Source organism: Agelaius tricolor, unplaced genomic scaffold (assembly GCF_023055355.1).
Source record: "Agelaius tricolor isolate 1412-34295 unplaced genomic scaffold, bAgeTri1.0.p SCAF_1, whole genome shotgun sequence".
Lineage (NCBI taxonomy): Eukaryota > Metazoa > Chordata > Aves > Passeriformes > Icteridae > Agelaius > Agelaius tricolor.
In genome coordinates this window covers 77830987-77851892 of record NW_027269261.1, presented here as the reverse complement: position 1 = coordinate 77851892, position 20906 = coordinate 77830987, and the positions used below count along the sequence as shown (strand labels likewise).

Genomic DNA, 20906 nt, shown 5'->3' with positions numbered 1-20906 from the left:
ACTTCATAAAAGATTAAAAAACATGAGGCACTTAAATTAAAAAATAAGAATAAATATGCTACACAATTACATTGAATTTGTGCATCTTTTCCATTACAAAATGCAGATTAAGACTCCACTGAGAAGATTAAAGCAAGGAAGCTGCAAGCTGAACAAGTAATTAACTGGATCTTTGCAACTGCCCAATATGGAAGTGCCACTTCTAACCCTTTCATATTGTGTTTTTACCTCTACTTACTGTAAGGAACTTTCTCTTCCTATTTACTTTATTTTACAAGAGACAGCATCTATAAACTCTTGGGTGAAAATGTAAGTTATCCTGCTGTAATCAAAGTATCTGTAATAAGAGAAGACTACTTGTACTGAAGTTTCTGTAGGTAGTCATTAAGATGTAACCAACTGACACACTAGACAGATAAGTTTAGTAACAATAGATACAAAGCAGGCAAGTCTAATTGAAACATTAAAAGATGATTAAAAGCTATTTTTATGAATGCAGTGACAAAATCTGCAGTAACAAAAGCTATTTTTATGAATGCAGGTACAAATTTCACAGATATAAAGCATCAGCTTTGTGTCCAAAACCTGATCTTATACAACCACTCTTATTTGGTATATCAATTCCATTTAGTAGCAAATTTCTATTGGAATTGTAGCTATGAGTAGCTACACATATGGAAAACTGAAAATATTTAAATATGCTCTTTGAAAGCTTTATGCAGACATCAGCTGAAAATCTGAGATTATATTTAAAGGTTCTTATTGCAGAGAACTCTTTCTCTGACAGTCTGTCAACTAGCCAGCTGTGACTGTCCCTAAAACATAAGCTATATTCATGACTTGTTCACAGCCTGAAGTACCTGCATGCAGATATTAATTAAAGGTATTTTTAATATGAAAAGTACTATCCTATATCCTTCTTTTTTTCTATTTTGGATTTCTGAAAGGTGGGATAAAAGCATGCTAAATATCAGAACATATGTGGTGAAGTACTTCCAAATGACTACATGGAAAAAATACAGTGATACACAGCAGTTGTAACTAAATTATTAAGAATAAAATACAGTTTAACAACTCTTTTTTTTTTTCAAATATAGTTCATTCCGAACTTTGATGCATGGGCATACCTTAATAGATTGCTAGTGCGGTTTTACAGGAGATGAAAGAAACAGACCAAACTTTCATCTATGCTCTGCTTTCATTAATCCCTGATTAATTTTAATATTAGAAGTTAGTAAATGAAGAGTTATAGATTCAATTATAAATCCATTTATTTGAGCAACATTTCATTTAAGTAGAGCAGTTACACAGAAAAAGCTCCAATTTTACCAGTATTACAATATAAATCTCAAAAGCAAGTAAATTATATCTCTAAAGGTCAGCACTACTTTCCATTTACTCTCCTAATTTAAAGCTTAAAGCTATTCTATTCTGAAACTGAGAAAACAAACCTAATACAGATTACTTACTCTGCCAATCCCAGTATTGTTTCTCTCTTGTACTGTGCATCTGCTGTAAATCTCTGCACATCCACTCCTTTGCCAAGTCCTTGCAGAGTCTGAGCCTGAGTGAAGTCCAGCAGTCGTTCATTGTAGTAATGCAGCTGATTTATCAAACTGGTGATTTCCTCAGGCCAGTCTGCCTGGGCATACTGAGTAACATGCTTTGTGACCATCTGAATCAACTCTTTTGGATCAGCCTGCAAAAATAACAGACAACAAACTAAAAAAAAATCCCTGTTAATTCTGAACAAAGAATTATCAATATATAATTGACCCCTGTGTTCAAAAATAGGAGATTTGTTTCCATTTCTGAGAAATTTTAAGTAAACAGAATTTAAAATTTTCTCTAAGGCCCATGTGCTCTGATACCATAATTTATCCTTTTGGAATGTTTTAGAATACTCCATATGATACAAATATTTTAAAAAACCCCAAACTTACCGCACCAAATTAATACTAACAAATGTTTCACTATGACTGAATTTGTTTTTAAATTCCTCACTTTTATTTACATTGAAACTAGATAACTGAATAATCAAACACTGAAGTAAAAGTTACTGAATTTCCAATATAAGACTGAAGAGAGGAATAGCTTTTAAGTGTTGAGAACTAATACTTTCAAAGAAGTATTGGAGGATCCACAAATTACTCGAAGCATTGCCTACACCCTGAATCTTCAAAGAATAAAACACTGATCATCTATGAACTAAGCAACCTCACTTTTCAAAATACCTTAATCACAACTAAAACTTCTTTTTTTGTGTTAGAAATTACACACCAAGTGCATCTGTTATAAATCATTAACTTCTGCAGTCAAAAATCCTCATAGAAAAGCAACAATTTAGAACACAAAGCATGAAAAATGAATGCATGTACTGTGGAGTGTTCCAATTTATCTCAACATCTGGACAGTGGCTATGCCTAGGCACCTCCACTTGAACAGAGCTCTGTGTAACATCTAAACAGTTGGCTTACTCAATACCTTGATTTCTCTCTTCCATGAAAAATGAGGGCAACAGCAGCTCAATGCCCAAAAGATCCACTGTGACTTCTGTGTGGCATCCACTGAGGAAGGAGTACCTCCAAAAGAGCCACCAAAAAATACCTTAGAATGCCAGTGTAGATGAAGTATTTCCTAAGAGAAACAGCTGATGTAACTGCTGTGATCTCAAAAATTTTGAGTGTACCCAAGGAATATACTTTGTTTTTTTACTACAGAATTATTCTGCTACATTAGAAGATAAACTTGTGAACATTGAGTGCACAGCTGAGTAAAACATGCACCAAAAGTTTAAACCTTGAGGTGTGCTTTATTTTTTCTGTGACTTGATGGTCATTCTAAATTGATTTTTTTCCAAGTATCTTAATTGACAGGCTGCTCACCAAGTCACATTAAAGGCTACAGGGCATCCTTTTTCCTCTTCACTCTGCATTTCTGAAGCCCTCCAAACATTGCAAACTCATTGGTTTTATAAACAACAGCAGCACTTCTCTCAAGGCTGCTTAGGAGATTGGTAGTAGAATAATAAAACTTCACAAAAAGAGACAGGCAAGCAGAGCAGTGCCTCTACAACACAATTATATCAGCTGGAAACCCATCCACAGCTTATTATGTACCCTGGTATCTCATTCTGTGTGATACACTAGAAAACAGAGCATGGAGAGAGGGTAAGTCAGAGCAAGACAGGGAAACAGGTTTAACATAAGTGCCTAAAACCTCCAGTGCACTGAGAAAGGCAGGTTCCTCAGAAAACCTATGGAGTAAATTTGCTCTCTTTTGTTAGCTTTCCCCTCTCTCCATTAAGGCCCCATTTGTTATATTTCTGTAAAAGCACCTGTGTGTAATCTTCCATGCTGCCTGTTTATGGTCCCAAGGACCTTATTTGGAAATAATGTCTTGGGGTCTATTGGTCTTATTATTGTCAAATTTAGAATAAAAAAATCTGACACTATGTGAATACCCATGTATATATAACCCCAGATACTTATGGCAAAATAAAGTGCAAACTATTCAATCTAGAAGATAAAAATTATACATTTAGATTAAGAAAACACAACTGAAGTTTTTTTACTGCAAGTAGTTTGCAAAGATTGTCTTATTCTGTTCACCACCAGAAATCTTTCAATCAAGTGTTATCCTCTTATCTCTTAAAAAACCTATGGCCTAAACTATCACAGCATATGAATCCAAAATTAGAGAAATCCCACAGTCTTCTGTTTGGTATCAAGATGAACTGAACTTGTATTTCTTAATTTTAAGTATTCATTTTTTAACATCTTCACAGTTTTAATAATGCATATCTTTTAGAAGAAAAGCAAAACTATTTCTACATCCATTAAGTAGCTAATTCAATTAGACATAATGCTTGTTCTAATGAACAGTAAGAGAGAAAAATCACTACAGCTGCATCACCAGTTTTCAAAAAATGTTTTAACAAATTTTAATTGAAAAAAACGTAACAACTAGTTAGTAACAGTACCTGGCCATGAAGAAAATCGGTAAAATCAGTCAAGTCTGAATCTTACTGCAACATTCACAGAGTTTTTCAATTCTTGGACATTCTTCAAATTGTAACAGACAGCAATTTGTGTAAATACAAATTAATTTTGACAAGTAAGACCAATAAGATGCCATATTCAACTTGTTCCCTTTATAACATCACCTGTCAAAAACCACACCAACAATCCCAAAGAGCTACTACACAATTCTGTTGGTTTTTCAGAGTCCTTTGGCCAGTTAGAAATTGTGCTTAGGTGTCCAACTCCCCAATTTTCCCGATAATCTCCTCCAGTACTTCTAGAGAGGTGTTTGAAAAAAAAGCTTTCTCTCCTGTGATCATGCAGGAAGGGCATTTTATATGCACAAGTTGTAAACACAGGGTAAGTTTCCAAAGAAGCCACAAGAGCTGACCCAAATGTATTAACACCCTTAACTCAGAAGCCTCCCTAGCACTGGCAGGGGAAATCCCTCAGGAAGCCCCTGCCAATGCATTTCACTCAGCTCTTGAGTTAACACTATATTTGTGCTGGCAGAGGCCTTACTTAGGAATTAAGAAAAAAAAACCAGAATGGAGAGAAAAGAAAAAGCATACATCACTTCAGCATAAAGCTAATTTAATTTCATGCTCTTGGATGTCATTTACTCAACACAGGTCATATTTCTATCCCTATTGCCCCACTGGTTGTTAACAATCCCTCAGAGCAGGGATTCAGGGTCCACCTGAGTAAATGTTTTAAACCAGTTCTTTTCTGGTCACCCTCTGGAAGTGACATCAGTGAAGCCCCTCAATACGTGTGCCACTGTGATAGTATAAAAGCAACACTGGTTTTATAAGCAAATAGGAGATTTTGATCTCGGAATGTCCTCATTCTTATGCCTGAGTTAATCTTCAATTTTTGTGGATTTTTTTCCAGGCAAGTTGGTATGCCTTTTTTCCTCTTCCAATCTATGTAAGACTTAATTCAGTCATATGCATCAGAAACAAATTTTTAAAAAAAACAAAGCAAAAAAAAAGTAGCTACTATGCTGCTCCTCTCCTGCTCAGGAAGTGGCAATAATTTTACAACTATGGTAATACTAATTAAAAAAAAAGAAAAATAAAATAAAAAAAATAAAAAATAAAATGCTCTACTGTGAACACTTTATCACTACTGATATAGTAACAGATCACTGTAAGGCTATTTGGATTGCTTACTTCTTTTAAGACTAAAAATCCATCCAATTGTTCTTAAATAACCTATTATACTTTTGATTCTGTTTTTAATGGAAATAATCTACAGACTGCAGTACAAAAATGATCAGAAAAAGTGATGAGAAAAACTAAAAACTGCTTAGATCAGAGGCCTATCCACTCATAATCACCTCAAAGACAAAACTGACACTGTGAACCTCTCTGGATTGAGGTTGCAAAGCATTTCCATCACCTTTTGAACTGTAATCTTTTGGCAATGGGCAAAAACTGGCACTGCATTCAGCCACAGAAATCCAAAAGGAACGCAGAAGACAGGCTCCCTTGTGCCCAGATCCCTGTAACATCAGGTTTGTTTTACACCATTTTAAGCAATCCTAAGAAAGGTATCATGCCCCAGAGGGAGACACATACACCAAGCAAAATCCTCATGGTTAGCAAAACAAGGAGATGACAGCACATGAACAAGGGTGACCAGGGAGCAGGGTGTGAGGTTCCTGCTGCAGACACACCAGGGAGCAGGGTGTGAGGTTCCTGCTGCAGACACACCAGGGAGCAGGGTGTGAGGTTCCTGCTGCAGACACACCAGGGAGCAGGGTGTGAGGTTCCTGTTGCAGACACAGCTGCACTTTGCCCATTTCCCTGCCTCTGCAGTTGCTGCCCATCACCAGTGCAGCTGGGAACCAAACCTCACCTCTAGAATGCATTCATATTTCAGAAAGAAGAGCTCTCTCTAATCCTTGTAGCAACTGCCACAGTCCTTGCAGCAAGAGATTCAATGTGCTACAAATTTGATGGAGGGGAAGGCAAGAGAAAAAGAATGAAGTGAAGCACATAAGACAATAATTTTCCTCACATACTGAAGCAGGAAAAAAGATTTACAGGAACAAAATAGTTCACCCAAGAAGTAAAATGCCTGTTCACTCAAGAAATACATTCCATCTCTCCACAGGACAGCTTTTCATTAATTAAATTAATGACACCTGTCTTCAACTTAGACTTTTATCATGCTGTGAATAAAAAGTACTTTAACTTAGATACAGCACCACATGAATTTGGGGTAGCCAACCTTCCATATCACAGCTGTCTCACATCTGATCTGCCCAAAGTAAAAGATAAAACGTATGGCTAAAATGGAAGACCAGAACATCTCAGAAATAAACCTTTATTGTCACATAACTCAAATGTGAGGATACCTCAACCTTATTGTCCTTTCACTGCTGCAGCTACATGTATTGTGTGACAACAGTTTTGGTCAGGATCAGCTTTCACGACCATTTCTTAAAAGGCTACAGGAAGCAGCAGATCTCATCACGCATCAGTGAAATCACACGAGGTCAATATAAAATACCTACCAGAATACCTTCTGTAAGCTACAAGATGCATCAGGATCAAGTTGTACAAACTTATTTTAACAGTGAAGTAGAGAATCTATTGCTCATCTCATCTCTATTGTTAAACCTGTAAGTCTTACACATTCAGACATTAAAACAATATTCTGTTTCAGATTTAAAATCTTAAATTATCTGTCAGAAGTTTTTGTAGCATACTCTAATGTCTCAGCTATAATTAAGTATAATGGTTTTAAAGCCTGGCCATATTCTTAAAAAAATACTTCTCACCACAGTATGGTACATGGTACTGCAAACTAGGTATTTCCTACTGTACTAAAAAATTTGTATCTGTATTATGTAGATGCAGGAAGGCAGCTGTGAATTTAAATTCCCTAGCCTCCCTTCCTTCCTTTACCACAGATTTCATGCAGATGTATCTTTTTTTCCTGAATGTTTCAAAGTTTAATTCCAGATGTATGACAGTATAAAAAAAAAAAAATCACTTCTGGATCACAGCACTGCTGCAGGAACAAAACCAAAAAAAATTGCAAGAGGCTGCTGTTCCATAATAAAACAAAAGTAATTAGAAATGTTGTCCAGGCAGTTGTTTCTATATTTATGCTAAGTGACTTGTGCTTGAAGAGTTGAACTAATTGCTCTAGTGCTGTTTTTATAGGAACACAGAATTGTTTGGATTGGAAGAGACATTAGAGATCCTCTTGTTTCAAGACCCTGCCATGGGCAGGGACAGCTGAAACTAAACCAAGCTGCTGAGAGCCCCATCCAAACTGGCTTTGAAGACTTCCAGGGATGGGGCATCCACACCTTTTCCAGGCAACCTGTTCCAGGGCCTCACCACCTTCACACTGAAGAATTTCTTCCTCATACCTAATCTGAACCTACCCTCTCTTTCAGTTTAAACCCAGTCTAAACCTTGCCTCTTTCAGTTTAAACCTGTTCTCCCTTGTCTGCTCACTACATGGCCTTGTAAGAAGTCCCTCTCCAGATCTCTTGTAGCCCCTTCAGGTACTGGAAGGTGCTACGAGGTCTCTCCTGATCCTTCTCTTCTCCAGGCTAAACAACCTCAATCCTCTCAGACTTTCCTTCCCTCTGAGCATCTCTGTGGCCTCCTCTGGACCTGTTTCAACAGGTCCATGTCCATTCTGAGGTTCTATGTGGAGAGCTTTTTGGATAATTAGCTAGCTGAGAAAGGCCATTTCGATGTGATACCGATGGATAAGGATAGGGGAAACAAGCTGGGGATTATGTAACCAGTGTCCAATCACTGACAAAGGTCACAGTGACCTTCGCTGAAACGGGAAGATGGGGGAGAAAATCGCTTGCCAGAAAATGTAGATATCCTAGGCAGAGAAGCTAGAAGAATGCAAACATAGAAACAAAATAATCATTAGAGCATAGAAGTAGGTGTGGTTGATCTAAGTGTGCTTTAACCAATAATGAGCTCAGCTTTTGCAATATGTATAAGTTTCATTAACACCAATATAAATATGGGTGAGCTTTCAATAAACTTTGGGATTTGCCATTCACGCATATTGTGTGAGGCATTTCTTCCGCCATTCACGACAGTTCTGGCCTCAGGGCTGGACACAGCACTGCAGGAAGGGTCCCACAAGAGTGAATGGGCAGAATCCCCTCCTTGCCCTGCTGCCTGCACTGCTTTTGATGCAGCCCAGGACACAATCGGCTCTCTTGGCTGTGAGCGCACGTCACTGGCTGATGTCAAGCTTCTCAGAGAAACACTTTTTTGCTTTGATTTCTATCAGCTATTCCAACAAGAATGAGGAATAATTTCTCCCAAGAGTAAATGTTTTCATAGGTTTTTTCCTACCTTGTGCTCTCTTACAGATTTTCTGATTGATAAGTCAGGCTGAGGTAGAAAAATCTCATCATTTCATCTGACAGCTCTTTTAGTGAAAATAACACATGATATATAAAAGGTTAAAAGTGTCAACTGAAAGAACATTTCTGAAAATAGAAAATTACTACATGGTTTTGAGTGAAGTGCCTACTAAATTCATAGCATATAATTCATTTCCTATTTGCAGTCAGCATTACTCTCAGTAAATAAGTGCCATGTTTTTAGTAATAATCCTAACCTTCTGTCTATCTCCCTTTTGTCTAAAAAACAAATCATTGAGCTTTCTTTTTGAATAAATTATGTAACTGGCTATTCTTTCAGAATATGTCTTTTATCTTGACCTATATGGTAACAACTCTGTAGTCATATACAGACTTTGGGACAAGCATAAACTCTTACTGCAAAACTTTACTGCAGTATTATGCAATTTCAGTTTAAGTACAATACTGTTTCTTTTTAATTTGTACAGTTACTTAACTTGATACGTGCAAATATTTATATATCTTACTAATTTAAAGATTAAAAACTAGATATCCCATGAGCTACAAAAACACTTAGCTACCTCTTCCCTGACAGCTATTAAAATGCCAGAAGTCAGATATTTTTCATCCTGATCCAATAGCACTGCTAGCACTTCTGAGAAGTGCAGGTTTCTCAGTGACCACATCACATTATTGGGATATACATTTTTATTAGTAGTCTCCTCAGCTAAATAGAGAGGCAAATCTAGAATTTAGCCTCAATTCTCCAAGATGTAAAAGAAAAAAACACCAATACAAACCAACCAACCAACCAACAAACCCCACCAGCAAGGAGTCAAACAACTAAAAAAGAAAGGGATGGAGAAGCCTACTCTCTCACTCAAAGGAAATTCAGCAATCGAAAGGTAACCTGTATTGCCAATTCAGATGAATGAAATTTTGCTACAATGTTTTTAATAATGAGATGACTAGCAAATTTCATGCAGGTTGCCTGCAAAATCCATGATGCTCACTGATGGGAGAAAACAGTTACAGAAGCTTGGAAAAGAAGGTAAAAGAGAAGATAAAACTGCTTGAGTATGGTAAGACTGCTTCAAAAAGCTGCTGGTCACCTCTGTACTGTTTCCCAGAGAGGGAAAACCCTTCACAAGAAGGAAAAGCATTAGCACTTATCCCAGCTATCTCCCTCACATGAAAAATCACTACTATGTCTCCAGAGAAATGTGGGCAAGCTAAAACTCAACCCTCTGCTGAAATGAAAGGCTAGTTTGAAGATCCTCTTTTCTAAAAGAAAATTTCTGAACAGCTGTCTAAAGAACAACACTTGCTCTGCTTTCAGAAGTAGGATTTGACAGAATAGCTTATATAACCCTTGAGAAATAGAAATAAGCAAGACTATAAGCGTCTAATTTCACAAGTACACTTTATCTTGAAGAAATGAAACAGGGGAATGGGGGCAACACCTAACAATTATTTAACAATAGGTATTTTCTGAGTCACCTAAATATTATTTGGTCCCAACTAAGAATGGCAATACTTTGTCATGTTGTGTTCTTAACAAAGAAAGACGAAGATCTGTGAAACACTGGCTTATCTGTATCAAACAGATCACAACCAAAAGAATCTACTTGTCACAAGCTGGCTGCAATGTCCCTAATTGCTGGATTAGATTTCAGGGATCATATCAGAAGATGTTCAAAACTAATCATATTTGCTGGCAGTTCAGGAGAGCTCACTTGAGCTTTAAGCCTTTGGATACACAACAGTTTATTGAGTTCTCCATTTTTGTTAGCTTAAATATTCACTCATTTTGAAAATGTGCGATAATGTGTTGAGACATCACTGAAAAATAAGCAAATCAATGAGGAAAGTTCACAAAATATGACATGCTAGAAAGGAAATTTTAAGTGCTAAATAAAGCACCAGGAACATGTTTTATAAAGTATGGTAAAGCTGACAGAAAAAGTTCTGAAAACTGCTCAAAATCAGAAAGCCAGCTAGAGAAGTGGCAGGATCCCATGGAGAAAAGGTGTGGAAGGAGCAGTCATGGATAATTCCACAGCAGTAGGAATCATGAGATCTTTGTGTCAGTCCTCACTGCTGAAGGTGTGGGGAGAGGAGCCCCATGACTTAAAAGAATCTGGAAGGTGTCAGTTATGTGCTTGCACACCATGATCAGCTGGCATTCATCCCTCACTTCTGAAGGACCACAAATGTGAAATTATGGTAAATGGCAGGCCAAGGTGCACCAACAAATATTTTTAAAAATAACATGCCAGCGTGCAAGTTCCATCTGAAAAAATAGGACGTAAAGGCAATCTTCATAGGGACTGTAGCCCAGCAAGTCAAATGTCTATCCCTAGTAAGATGGCAGACTATATAACAAATATTAAGACCACTAAGCAATAAGAGATTGCTGAGAAAAGATCAGCATGGCCTCTGTTCACTGGCTGGAGGGCTATGAGGGTATCAAAGAGCACACAGACAAACGAAATCAAATACACAGAAATCTTGCAAAATACTTTCACAAGTTTTCACACTGAAGTCCAACCAGAAAACTGAAGTTATTAATGGATTGGAAGAAATCTGGTGAAACAAGAGATAGAAGCTTGGAGATTGCTTTTTAGAGAGGAAAGAGTCAACAGCAAGTACTGCAGAGGCAGGTTTTGAGACCACTTTTATTCAGAATCCATTACTGATGATCTAGAGGAGGATTCTGATGATACTAGGGTCTTGGAATTCTCCCCAGATCAGTTGTTAGTCTGCCTGGTAGTCCCATTCATGGTGCCTTCTGCCACTGCCCTCCTTTTCCTTGGTTCTCCTCTCCATCACAGAGTCTACACACACAAAGGAAGACCAATGGGAGAGTGAATAGTGCAACATAAATTCAAGGAATTATGCACTCATCTCTCCCAGCTTTTCTAACTATCAGGTAATGCACTGGACTTGGAAACAGAAGTATCATCAAATTCAACAGATTCACTCACTAAGTGTTAACGAGTATCAGTACCTGAACATGTATAAACATGTTATTAACATGTTAGTAGTGTAGGATATAAAACCCTAAGAAGTATTAGGCATAACCAGCAGCATGAAAGAGAAGTGGAGCAACCCAAAGACCAGCAAAGAAACTTGAACTTGATGCAGAACATACAACAGAAATTTCCAACAGTGAAACAACAAGGAAAAATCACACTGCCAAATGAAACTTGCTAGTTTCCAACATCACAAACAAAAAAGAAAGAGATGAGGGCCAGAGATGAGGGCTTGAATCAGGACTTAAAAAACCCCAAGTTTAAAGCCCATGATAGGCCAGAAATAAAGAGCGCTACCATTTTACCATCTACAACTACCATCTAGCCCTAGTGCTAGCCATAACACTTATGAATGGAAAGCTGAATGTCCAGACAAAATGAAACAAGACAGCCTGATGCAGTTTGTCAGTTTTGCATGTTAGTTACGCATATGATGTAAAACATTATCTACATAAATCCAAGTTGAGATTAAAAATGTATATATTATCTTCTAGTTAGCTGAAATTGTAATTTAGGAATGTGACAGAATATGCAAAACAATATGCAACTGTTTATTGAGCATTCCAATAAGAGATTTAGCGCTTACCTCATGCATAGAGACTTAACCTTTGGCTGCACTAGAGTGCCAGGTTAAAGCCATTAGGACCTTATCTAGTATGGGTAATAGATCTGTTATCAGATGCATCAGATCTGCCTCCCTCCCTTTTTCCTGTATGCAGCCTTCTTATATAATGTCTATTTCCATTTCAGATTAAGTCTTTATTTCCAACATCCTGTATTTGGAATATTACATAAAGCTGTAGCATACGGACCACGGCTGGGAGTTTTACTTCTCTGGATTAATATGACCATATTTATAATTTATACCAACCTTACACAAACAAGCAACAAAACCTTGGGAGCCAGGTGAAGCTGGCAGAATTAAATCCTGGCAGACAACAGAAATTTCTACACATTCCATCCCAAGTTCAAAGCACTCCTCTTTTGACCGAATTTTGCCTCTTAGAGAGATGTTGATAGAGGCTTTCCAAAGCAGCAAGCAACAAAAAAGGAAGCAGATTAAGTGCACAGAGCACAAGTTCACTGCATAAATGTACCCTCTCATATAGTGGCTAAATACACATCTGGCTATTTAACTCTGTGGGACTGAACTCCCAGCTTCTTCACCAATTCTAGGCCACAACAAGAGAATTATCACTAAGGAGAATCTCTGAGCTTACCACTTCAACATACTGTCAGTTGCAATGCACAAACGGACAGGAATCAATCTCGCCTTCTTGAATGAAAAGTAACATATAAGGGAAGAAAATAAAAAACTAAGAATTTTCTGCTAACAGCAAATCTCCTTATCTGGTATTATGTGCAAATTCCCATTCCCCTCTGCAACTCAGCAGTATTTGTTGTACCTGTTGTTTGATGCTCCAAAAAAAAGTTTGCCCCCTCAGCTGAGGTCAGTAAAATAATCCTCTTCAAAACAACAGAAACACTGCAACTACAGAGTATTAGCATAAGGACAGGAACATAACATATTCATTAACCTCAGGATAATTAAGCATTTTCACTCCCCTCTAGAGTAAACAATTTATTTTGGTCAATTATCAGATCACCAGGATAGGACAAATGAGGAGATAAGCTGCTACAAGAAGAATTACCCAGCAAATTCCTTGGTGAGTTGTACAGCTTTTCTTCTTGTTCATCAAGACTGGGAATTAGTGAGAGGTGAATCAGAGTGGCAGTGGGGCAGCAGCCTGGCTGCTATGCAAACAAGGTTCAGCAACAGCTGAAACAGGCATGTTACCAACCCTTCTAGACACAAATGCAAAAGCACAGCACCACAGGGGCTGCAATGAAAAGTCAATCCCACCCTGTTACAGACCTAAACCAAAAAAAAAATAGGTCCTCAAAGGGTAATTAGTCTTCTCATACCAGTACATTCCACATACACTCCATTCCTGGAAATTTTGCTCTATTCTTCTGACCTTTATCTGCATTTTTCTTAGGTTGGAGAGCACCTTTAACATATTACTCAGGACAAGAAAGTAATATAGCTCAGATGCCTTAAACTGTGACTGTTACATTTATGTTATCATAACAAGTAAAATTTGAAATTGTCTTGGGCACAAAATTAAAGTAATACTTTACAGCCAGATCCCTTTGTTTGTCCTAGAAGCAAAAGAATAACTTTACCAGAAACTGAAATTATCAAGATGATTTCCTTTTGGGCATCAACAATACAAAAAGTGATAGTGAGAATTTCTGACAATTTATGACTCTGGTTTGATGCATAGATACTAGCTGTCAGTATTTCACATCACAACTAAAACAAACAAAAAAAGAAACAAGCCTTCATGCAACAGACCCAATCACTGCTTCAAAATATCTTCCTTGACTAACTGGAAAGTCTTGAAAGTCTGTCCTAGCCAACAGAAGAGGAGCTCTCCTTGCATTTCTCATTATCCTTCTAACATTATGCTCTGTCATTTCCATTCTATCAACATTTCTCCTGTTCTGCCAGAGGCACTCATGAACTCTTTTCAAACAATGTCATTTTAAAATGAGAAACACAGAATGTGTAGACTTTTCCATGCTTCCATACAGTTTCCTTTAAATTCAGATAATTTTCCAACAGTATACTGCTTGATTCACCGGACTAGAAAAATCACAGCTACTGTGACTCAGATGCTCATAGACAGAAACAAATGCTCCATGACCTTGAGGTTTCACCTTCTGAGCATGTAGCTGAAGTGCCAGATTTACTGGCCATTGGCTGTTCACCCTCACCCAAAAAAATGCATTCAGATACCTTCTGAGAATATGTACAACTTCAAGGCAGGCAAAGGACCTAGGGATGCACTTCTGCCTTCACAAACAGCCACAAGATAAAGATGATGCAAGCCACCAGTGCCATGAGTCGGAAGACAACCTACTACAGAACGACATCTCCAACTGAGTATAACATGTTCATAGAAGTTTGAGATCAATTTTCTTTTCCTCACACAGAACTCTTAGAAAACACACAAAAAAAAAACCCTCATGGCTAGATCTACTCCCATGGACAGAAACCAGAATAGCATTTATGAACAAACTTGCAGGTGGACCCATTCTTTATTACCAGCTTCTAAGATGTAAATTTAAGCAAATGCCTGTTTTGCATAAAAATTAAGCATAAATTGGGCACTTAAGTCTGGCATTTAGCATTTTGGGTTTGGGCATTTGGAAAAAAAAACAAGTATGTTTATTTTGGTCAAAAGTATCTGCTTCTATTTCTTGTTATCTACCTCTGTGACATTCCTTCACTAAATACCCTTGGAATTAGCAACAATGAATTATAAATTAGTATTTGCCTATGTTATTTTTTTACTGGCATCCAGGCCAGTTTTGGTGGGGTTTTTTCCTGTTTTTTTGGTGTGCTCTTCATTCAATCTTTTTCTACAATTGTTTTCAAAAGCTATTGTTTAAGAGTAGCTTAAACATAGAACCTACTATTTCTAGCATACAACCTAGAATCCAGTATTTATCACAGTCACATACAGTATTTTACCAAGATGGAACAAAAGATTAGCCAAAGATCACATCACAGTTAAGAGATAAGTTGCATGGTGCCATTGATAAGACTTTGCTTATTAAATGGAAATGGGAGTACAAATAGTTCAATCTAACATCTCTGTCCTCATTCTTGTAACTTGCACTTTCCAAAGGCTTCTTAGATCTTCCTGTAAAATAGGACTCTTTAAAACAGCTAAAGTAAGAAAAAAAGCCCCACAAAATCCCACAAACTTTTTTTCATTAAAGTTATCTTGCAGCAGGAAGATTTACAGGCTCGAAGAAAGCTTTTTAACAAACATGAATTAATTCTTCACAACCAACTTATTTTTCAAGCTCCACAGTTGTGGGCTATGTTTTCCTTTAGCATCTAACCAGAAGAGAGTAAAATGAACATCTCAGCAGGAACATGAAAGGCTTCCTAATTGCACAATTGGGCGAATATCAAAACAGGCTTTCTGCTGTAAATCAGGAGTCATTCTTAACATGGAAAAAACCAATTCTCTCATGCCACAGTGGTGATTACTTCCTTTTCAGAAAACTTGTGACCAGAAGGTTCTTTTAGCTACAGTTGAGAGTCAGGCTGAAAAGCAAACAGTCCAGAGAGCTTCTTCACAGGAGGAAAGAACTGGTGTAAATTCAGAAAGGCTCTCTTGGAGCAAACAAGGGGTTTTATGCAGGCACCTTAGTAAGAATGGCAATCAGTGCCTTATTAAACTTTTGTATGCCACCTCTTCCATTTAGTACAGGCTTCACCGTGAAACTGCTTTAAACACTGTCAATGGAGAACGGGCAAAAAGTAGTGCCATTCCAAAAACAGAAACTTGTCAAAGGAAATGAAAAAAATTCCCTATGAATGAGGATGAATTTTCAAAACACCATATGTAAACTGAAATATAATCCAAAACACCCTAGGTGAGGCTATGGAAACTTTCTGAAACGCACTGTTTCTGTTGAAACGGACTTTACTTTTCCTGGGAAGTACTATATTGCCTTGGACACAGTATTGCAAGGTAACAGCATAAGCTATACTCATTACTGCTTAGTGCTTATAAGCTACTTTGAAGACTGATAGTGCTGTTACCTAAAAATGACACTTGATATTGCGCTTCAAAAACTCCTCCACAAATTGTGAAGTACTTGTTTGTTTACAGCACTGTAGAAGAATAATTATGCGTAACACAACAGGCTGCTTACAGTGTAAGTCAGATCAGCCCCTTAACCGGCTTAACTCATGTACTGGCTTTTTAGAATAGCTTTTACACTGAACATTAATGAATGTGGCTTTAAAAAGAAAAGAGTACTAACCCTGTAGAGAGGGTGGCATTTGTCCTTGAAACATGGTGCCAAACGAGCATAGATCTGCAGGCTATAGTAATAACTTGCCAGCTGGAGAGATAACGCAGAATGTAATTGCTTTTCAAAGCATTTGTTGGCATCTACCACCTAGAAGAAATAGAGAATTAATTTACATGGAAGAATTAGCAAGCATACAACATTAAGTGTTCAAACTTTCTAAAAAGCTACTTGCTATCATTTAGAAATAGCTCTGTGTTTTTCTGGCACAGAAGTAAATCAATAACCGCCATACATAAAGATAATTCTACATTATGGTGGTTTTTTCCCCCTTGCACAAACACCTAACCAAAACATTTTTCCAACTACACTATTGCTGCTTCTATACCACAAGGATGTTATCCACATTTCTGAGTTACATTAGAATTGTCAGTCTGATGGTCCAACTTCTATTTTATGTAGGAAAATGTATCTTTTCATCAGTGCCATGCTCAATGGACAGTCCAATGGCATATGTTCACTTTCCTTTATATGCACCAGCCCAATCTGTAAAAATGTGTATTAAAATGAATTTGAATACTTAAGCTCTTAATATCTTAAGGAAATGAAATTTGCTAATGGAATTCTGCTATGAATAGTCTTTCCTGGCAAAAACATACAAAGCCCCTGTCAACATACCTGTGGCAGTGCAAGCAGATAGGCAAGAGACAAGGCCGCATCCTTTGGTAAAGCATCACTTGCCAGTTGTAGCAGAACTGCAACAGAGATGGAGCAGACACAAAGTTTGGATTTCTGACCCACTTGGCCTTGAGAGCTAGCAAATGAAATGTTTTCAGGGCAACTATATTTTATTAGACACTAGCTTGAAGCACTCCAGACATACTTAATTAAACACTTACCAGCACAATCCAGAAAGAGATAATATATAATTATACTGCAGCACAGCTTTACCTTAACTTCCAAGGAAAGTGTTTGATGCATTAACCAAAGAAGAATGAGATTATGCTAAACAAATGCTAAACAAAACCACCTGTACTGATTTCCAAGTAAATATTTTGCTTGCAAAATCAAGGAAGTAATGTAATGTTCTAAAGGTTCGAAGATATCAAGAAGAGGAATGGTACAAAATGTCTTCGCTTCAAGCCTGAGCTCAAATTCCCTTATCACTGAACACAACAAATCATATTAAAAACTTCTGCCTTAATCAAAAATAAAAACAAAACCCACAAGTATCATAAGAAACACCACAAAAAAGGGTTCTGCCATGTACTGAAAACAAGTATCAGTACTACAGCAATTGTAATAAATTCATTAAAGGATAAGCATTCTGATTATAAACTCATATACTTCTGGTAAAATTGACACAAAAATCACCTGCTTTTCCTGCATTATAGATACCAAACTTGGGGGGAGGGGTTGTTTCCATTGTTATAGATTACATTATTACTAATGTTATTAATAACAATATTATTTCAATAGGAAGAAGCTATCTTGCAGCAACTTAGCTCTTTGTTTATTTCAAGGAAGTCTCAAACACCTGTTTGTTAATTCCCACATTACATAAACTCCTCTGCAGGGCATGCTGGTAAAAACCCAATTACTTTGTACACACTCCCACAGTTAATTCTTTGTTCCAAAGAATGACTTATAAAAGGCTTGAATGACCAATTACAATTTTAAGATTATCATTAATTTGCCATCAGCCTGAAGTGGATTTACATGCTGGCCCTCAGCCAGATACAAGCACTAAATTTCTTTGACAAGTCACCACAGAGGCTGCAACATAAGCCTATCCAACAGCACCTATCCTTTATGCTTCAAATGGCTTTTACTGTGCTTCAGACAGTTTCTTGCTTCTGACAGATTGTTTCTGCTACACTCTAAATAACCTGTATGCTGTCCAAGCAAAGATAGTAAGAACTCCAGAAATATCTAATATTAAAATCTTGATGAAAATTGCTGGCTCCTCCTCTGATAACAAGCAGTTAATTTATGTTTTCTTACAACCACCTCTAGTTAAACAGAAAAAAAAAGGGAGGAGGAAAAGTTTCGGGTCTGCTCTCTTTTCCCTTTCTTTGGAGAATTAATGTTAGTAAAACCTCCTGAATACAGAATAAAATATGGGTTCCCGTTCAACTTAACATCCCCAAGATGACTACTGACACACTTGCAAAAACTGATCTTCACCATTAGGATAGCAATAATTACAAAGAACAATACAGGGCCAGAAAACAATATGATTTTCTTCACACTTTTGCATGAAGTGTGACACAATGGCATCCCAACTCCCAGAAGGTATGTAAGAAGAAAGAATTGCCTCTATTGTCATACCTTCCAAGAAAAAAAAAATTCAATAATTTTTCTGCATGCTAATGTGTTCATGGTAGGTTTTCATGCATCCATACTTAGATGTGCACTTTACATACACACAAATACATGTATGCAAAAATAATTTCATACAGCTTTCTGTCTCCCAGGGAAGCCATGCAAGAATCCTCCGCAGTCTAACAGGGCTGAGTTCAAGTCACAGGCTCCAGACATCAGCAGGATGCCATTCTGTCCTATTATCTTCACAAAATTTACAGGAACTTAATGTCATTTCAGACCACTACCAAATCAGGAATTTACCAAAGGGATTGGACATTACAGGGTTGGCAAACCAGGGAGGGCAGGCAGTGACAAGCAAAATGCCAATGCTGCTGTCCCACAAGCACAACTTTCTCACAGAAACACAAAAATATTTTGATTGTATAAATATTTTCGTTTCCTGTGCAGGTCTTTATGCCACAGCCTGTTTGAGAGGCTAAGTATTGAAAAAATGGTTTATCTGTGAAAATTGGAATTTCTCCATACATAGAAAGTTTCAACTCACTTTTGATGGGCTTTCCTCTGAAAAAAATGCAAAAATTGCTTTGAGTCTTCAATTTAGCCCATGATAAAATGTCAATAAACTTAGAAGCATATACTGCAGTTAAACAGCCATATCTACAACTAACCACAAAATTATGGGGAACATTAAGGTATTATTTGCTTTAAAACCCCTGAGGACTAATAGGTATGACTGACTGTCTTGGGTTTACTCTGAGTTTAGTGCCTAATCTGGTTAGAAGGATATACAGCCATCTTTTCAAATTTCATCTTCAACCTCCTGATCAATCCCTAAGGCCTAAGGAGAAAGAAAACCCCTATTAAACAGAGATGCACAACACGGCCTCAGCCACACCAAGTCTGGGTGCACTATCAGCCCACAGCTGCGGAAGGAGCACTTTAACAGGACCCAGGGAGATGAGAGTTACCATTTCACTTGGAAATAATCAGTTTACCACCTACATCCAGATAGCAAGGACAAGAAAAGTCAAAGTGCAAGGCTTGTAACACCACCCAATCCATAAAAGCAGCAAGATATCCTGAGTTTTATTATAGAGTTTTATCAAGGCTAGACTGGATGGGGCTCAGAGTGACCTGGTCTAGTGGAAAGCATCCCTGCCCATGGCAAGGTGTTGAAACGAAATAATTTTTAAGATTCCTTCCAACCATTCTACACTTCTATGATGATGCACACTGTCAGCAGGGAAAGTGTTTAGCCAGTCTCTCACACTGCACAAGGCACTGTTACAGTAAACAAAGTCTGATGCTTACTCCAGCCTCTCCTAAGAAAAAGTGCCAAGTACAATGATGACTTCTTTGCTAAACTGCATCTCCCTCCAGGTTCTTCAGTTCTTTTGATAGAGTTGAAACCTGCTGTTTTAACCATCCTAGAAGACAGCTAGAAACAAATAGCTGGGATTCAAACTTGTAAGCAAAATCAAGTGAAACCTGCTACGCTTGCAGTTACTAGAGCAGTGCAGCAGCTGACACCTCATATCAGCATTCAAGTTTTGTATGGCAAAATCCTCCAAAAATATTCAGGAAGACTGAAAATTATTAAAATGCAGAATAATAAGTGAGATTCATATCTGTGTGATTCCTTAAACTTCAGCTGGAGGGACTCCTAAGTGAAACACTGACTATAGAATAAAAGTGGTGGAAGAGAAGTACTAAATGGCAAAAATTTTATTCTGCACACTTTAGAGGAAGGAGACAGATGCTCAAAAACTGAAGCTAAAATCTAAAAGTTCTTCTTCAAGGAAAAGTCCCCAACACTGAAATTTCCATCTCAAAAGCAGCTACTGAATTGTAAACAATCAGTTCCAATTACTCAAGTTCGAACAGGAACTATTACCACAGATCTGCCAAGTAAATCATTTTCCCTAAGGAAGCAATAAATACTTTTTAATCCTTGCCCCCCCTCCTCCTTTAAGACACTGGAATCAAAGCTAAAGGCCTATGGGCATTCAGCATGCAACAAATGAGATTTTAAGTACTGATTTTAAAGGATTTTTTTGCATTAAGAGAGCATGTAAAGACCAAAACATGCACACACCCAATTTATACAAGCTGTTGCTAACCTTTTCTGATTCAGAGTGTTGTTATATTAGAACTACACAGTTATCTGTACAAATACCACATATCTCAAACTACTGAATCATATACTTTAAGACAAATATGCTGGTTTTCATGAAACAGTTTGAGTAAACGTGTGGCTTATGGAGAAAGCCTGTCTTGAAACGTCTCATCTAGCAAGTGATTTAATATACTCATTTTTCA

The 20906-nt window shown here is 37.4% G+C and overlaps 1 protein-coding gene across 1 annotated transcript in view; it reads right to left on the bottom strand.

Annotated features, from left to right (window-relative positions):
- Positions 1-20906, bottom strand: part of NBAS (NBAS subunit of NRZ tethering complex) — a 160172-nt gene that overhangs the window by 62205 nt on the left and 77061 nt on the right. Inside the window, exons 39-41 of the mRNA XM_071440593.1 lie at positions 16938-17014; positions 16272-16409; positions 1470-1699 (exon numbers count right to left, since the gene is read on the bottom strand). Of these exons, the coding sequence (XP_071296694.1) occupies positions 1470-1699; positions 16272-16409; positions 16938-17014 (445 nt within the window). The remainder of the gene's footprint in view (positions 1-1469; positions 1700-16271; positions 16410-16937; positions 17015-20906) is intronic.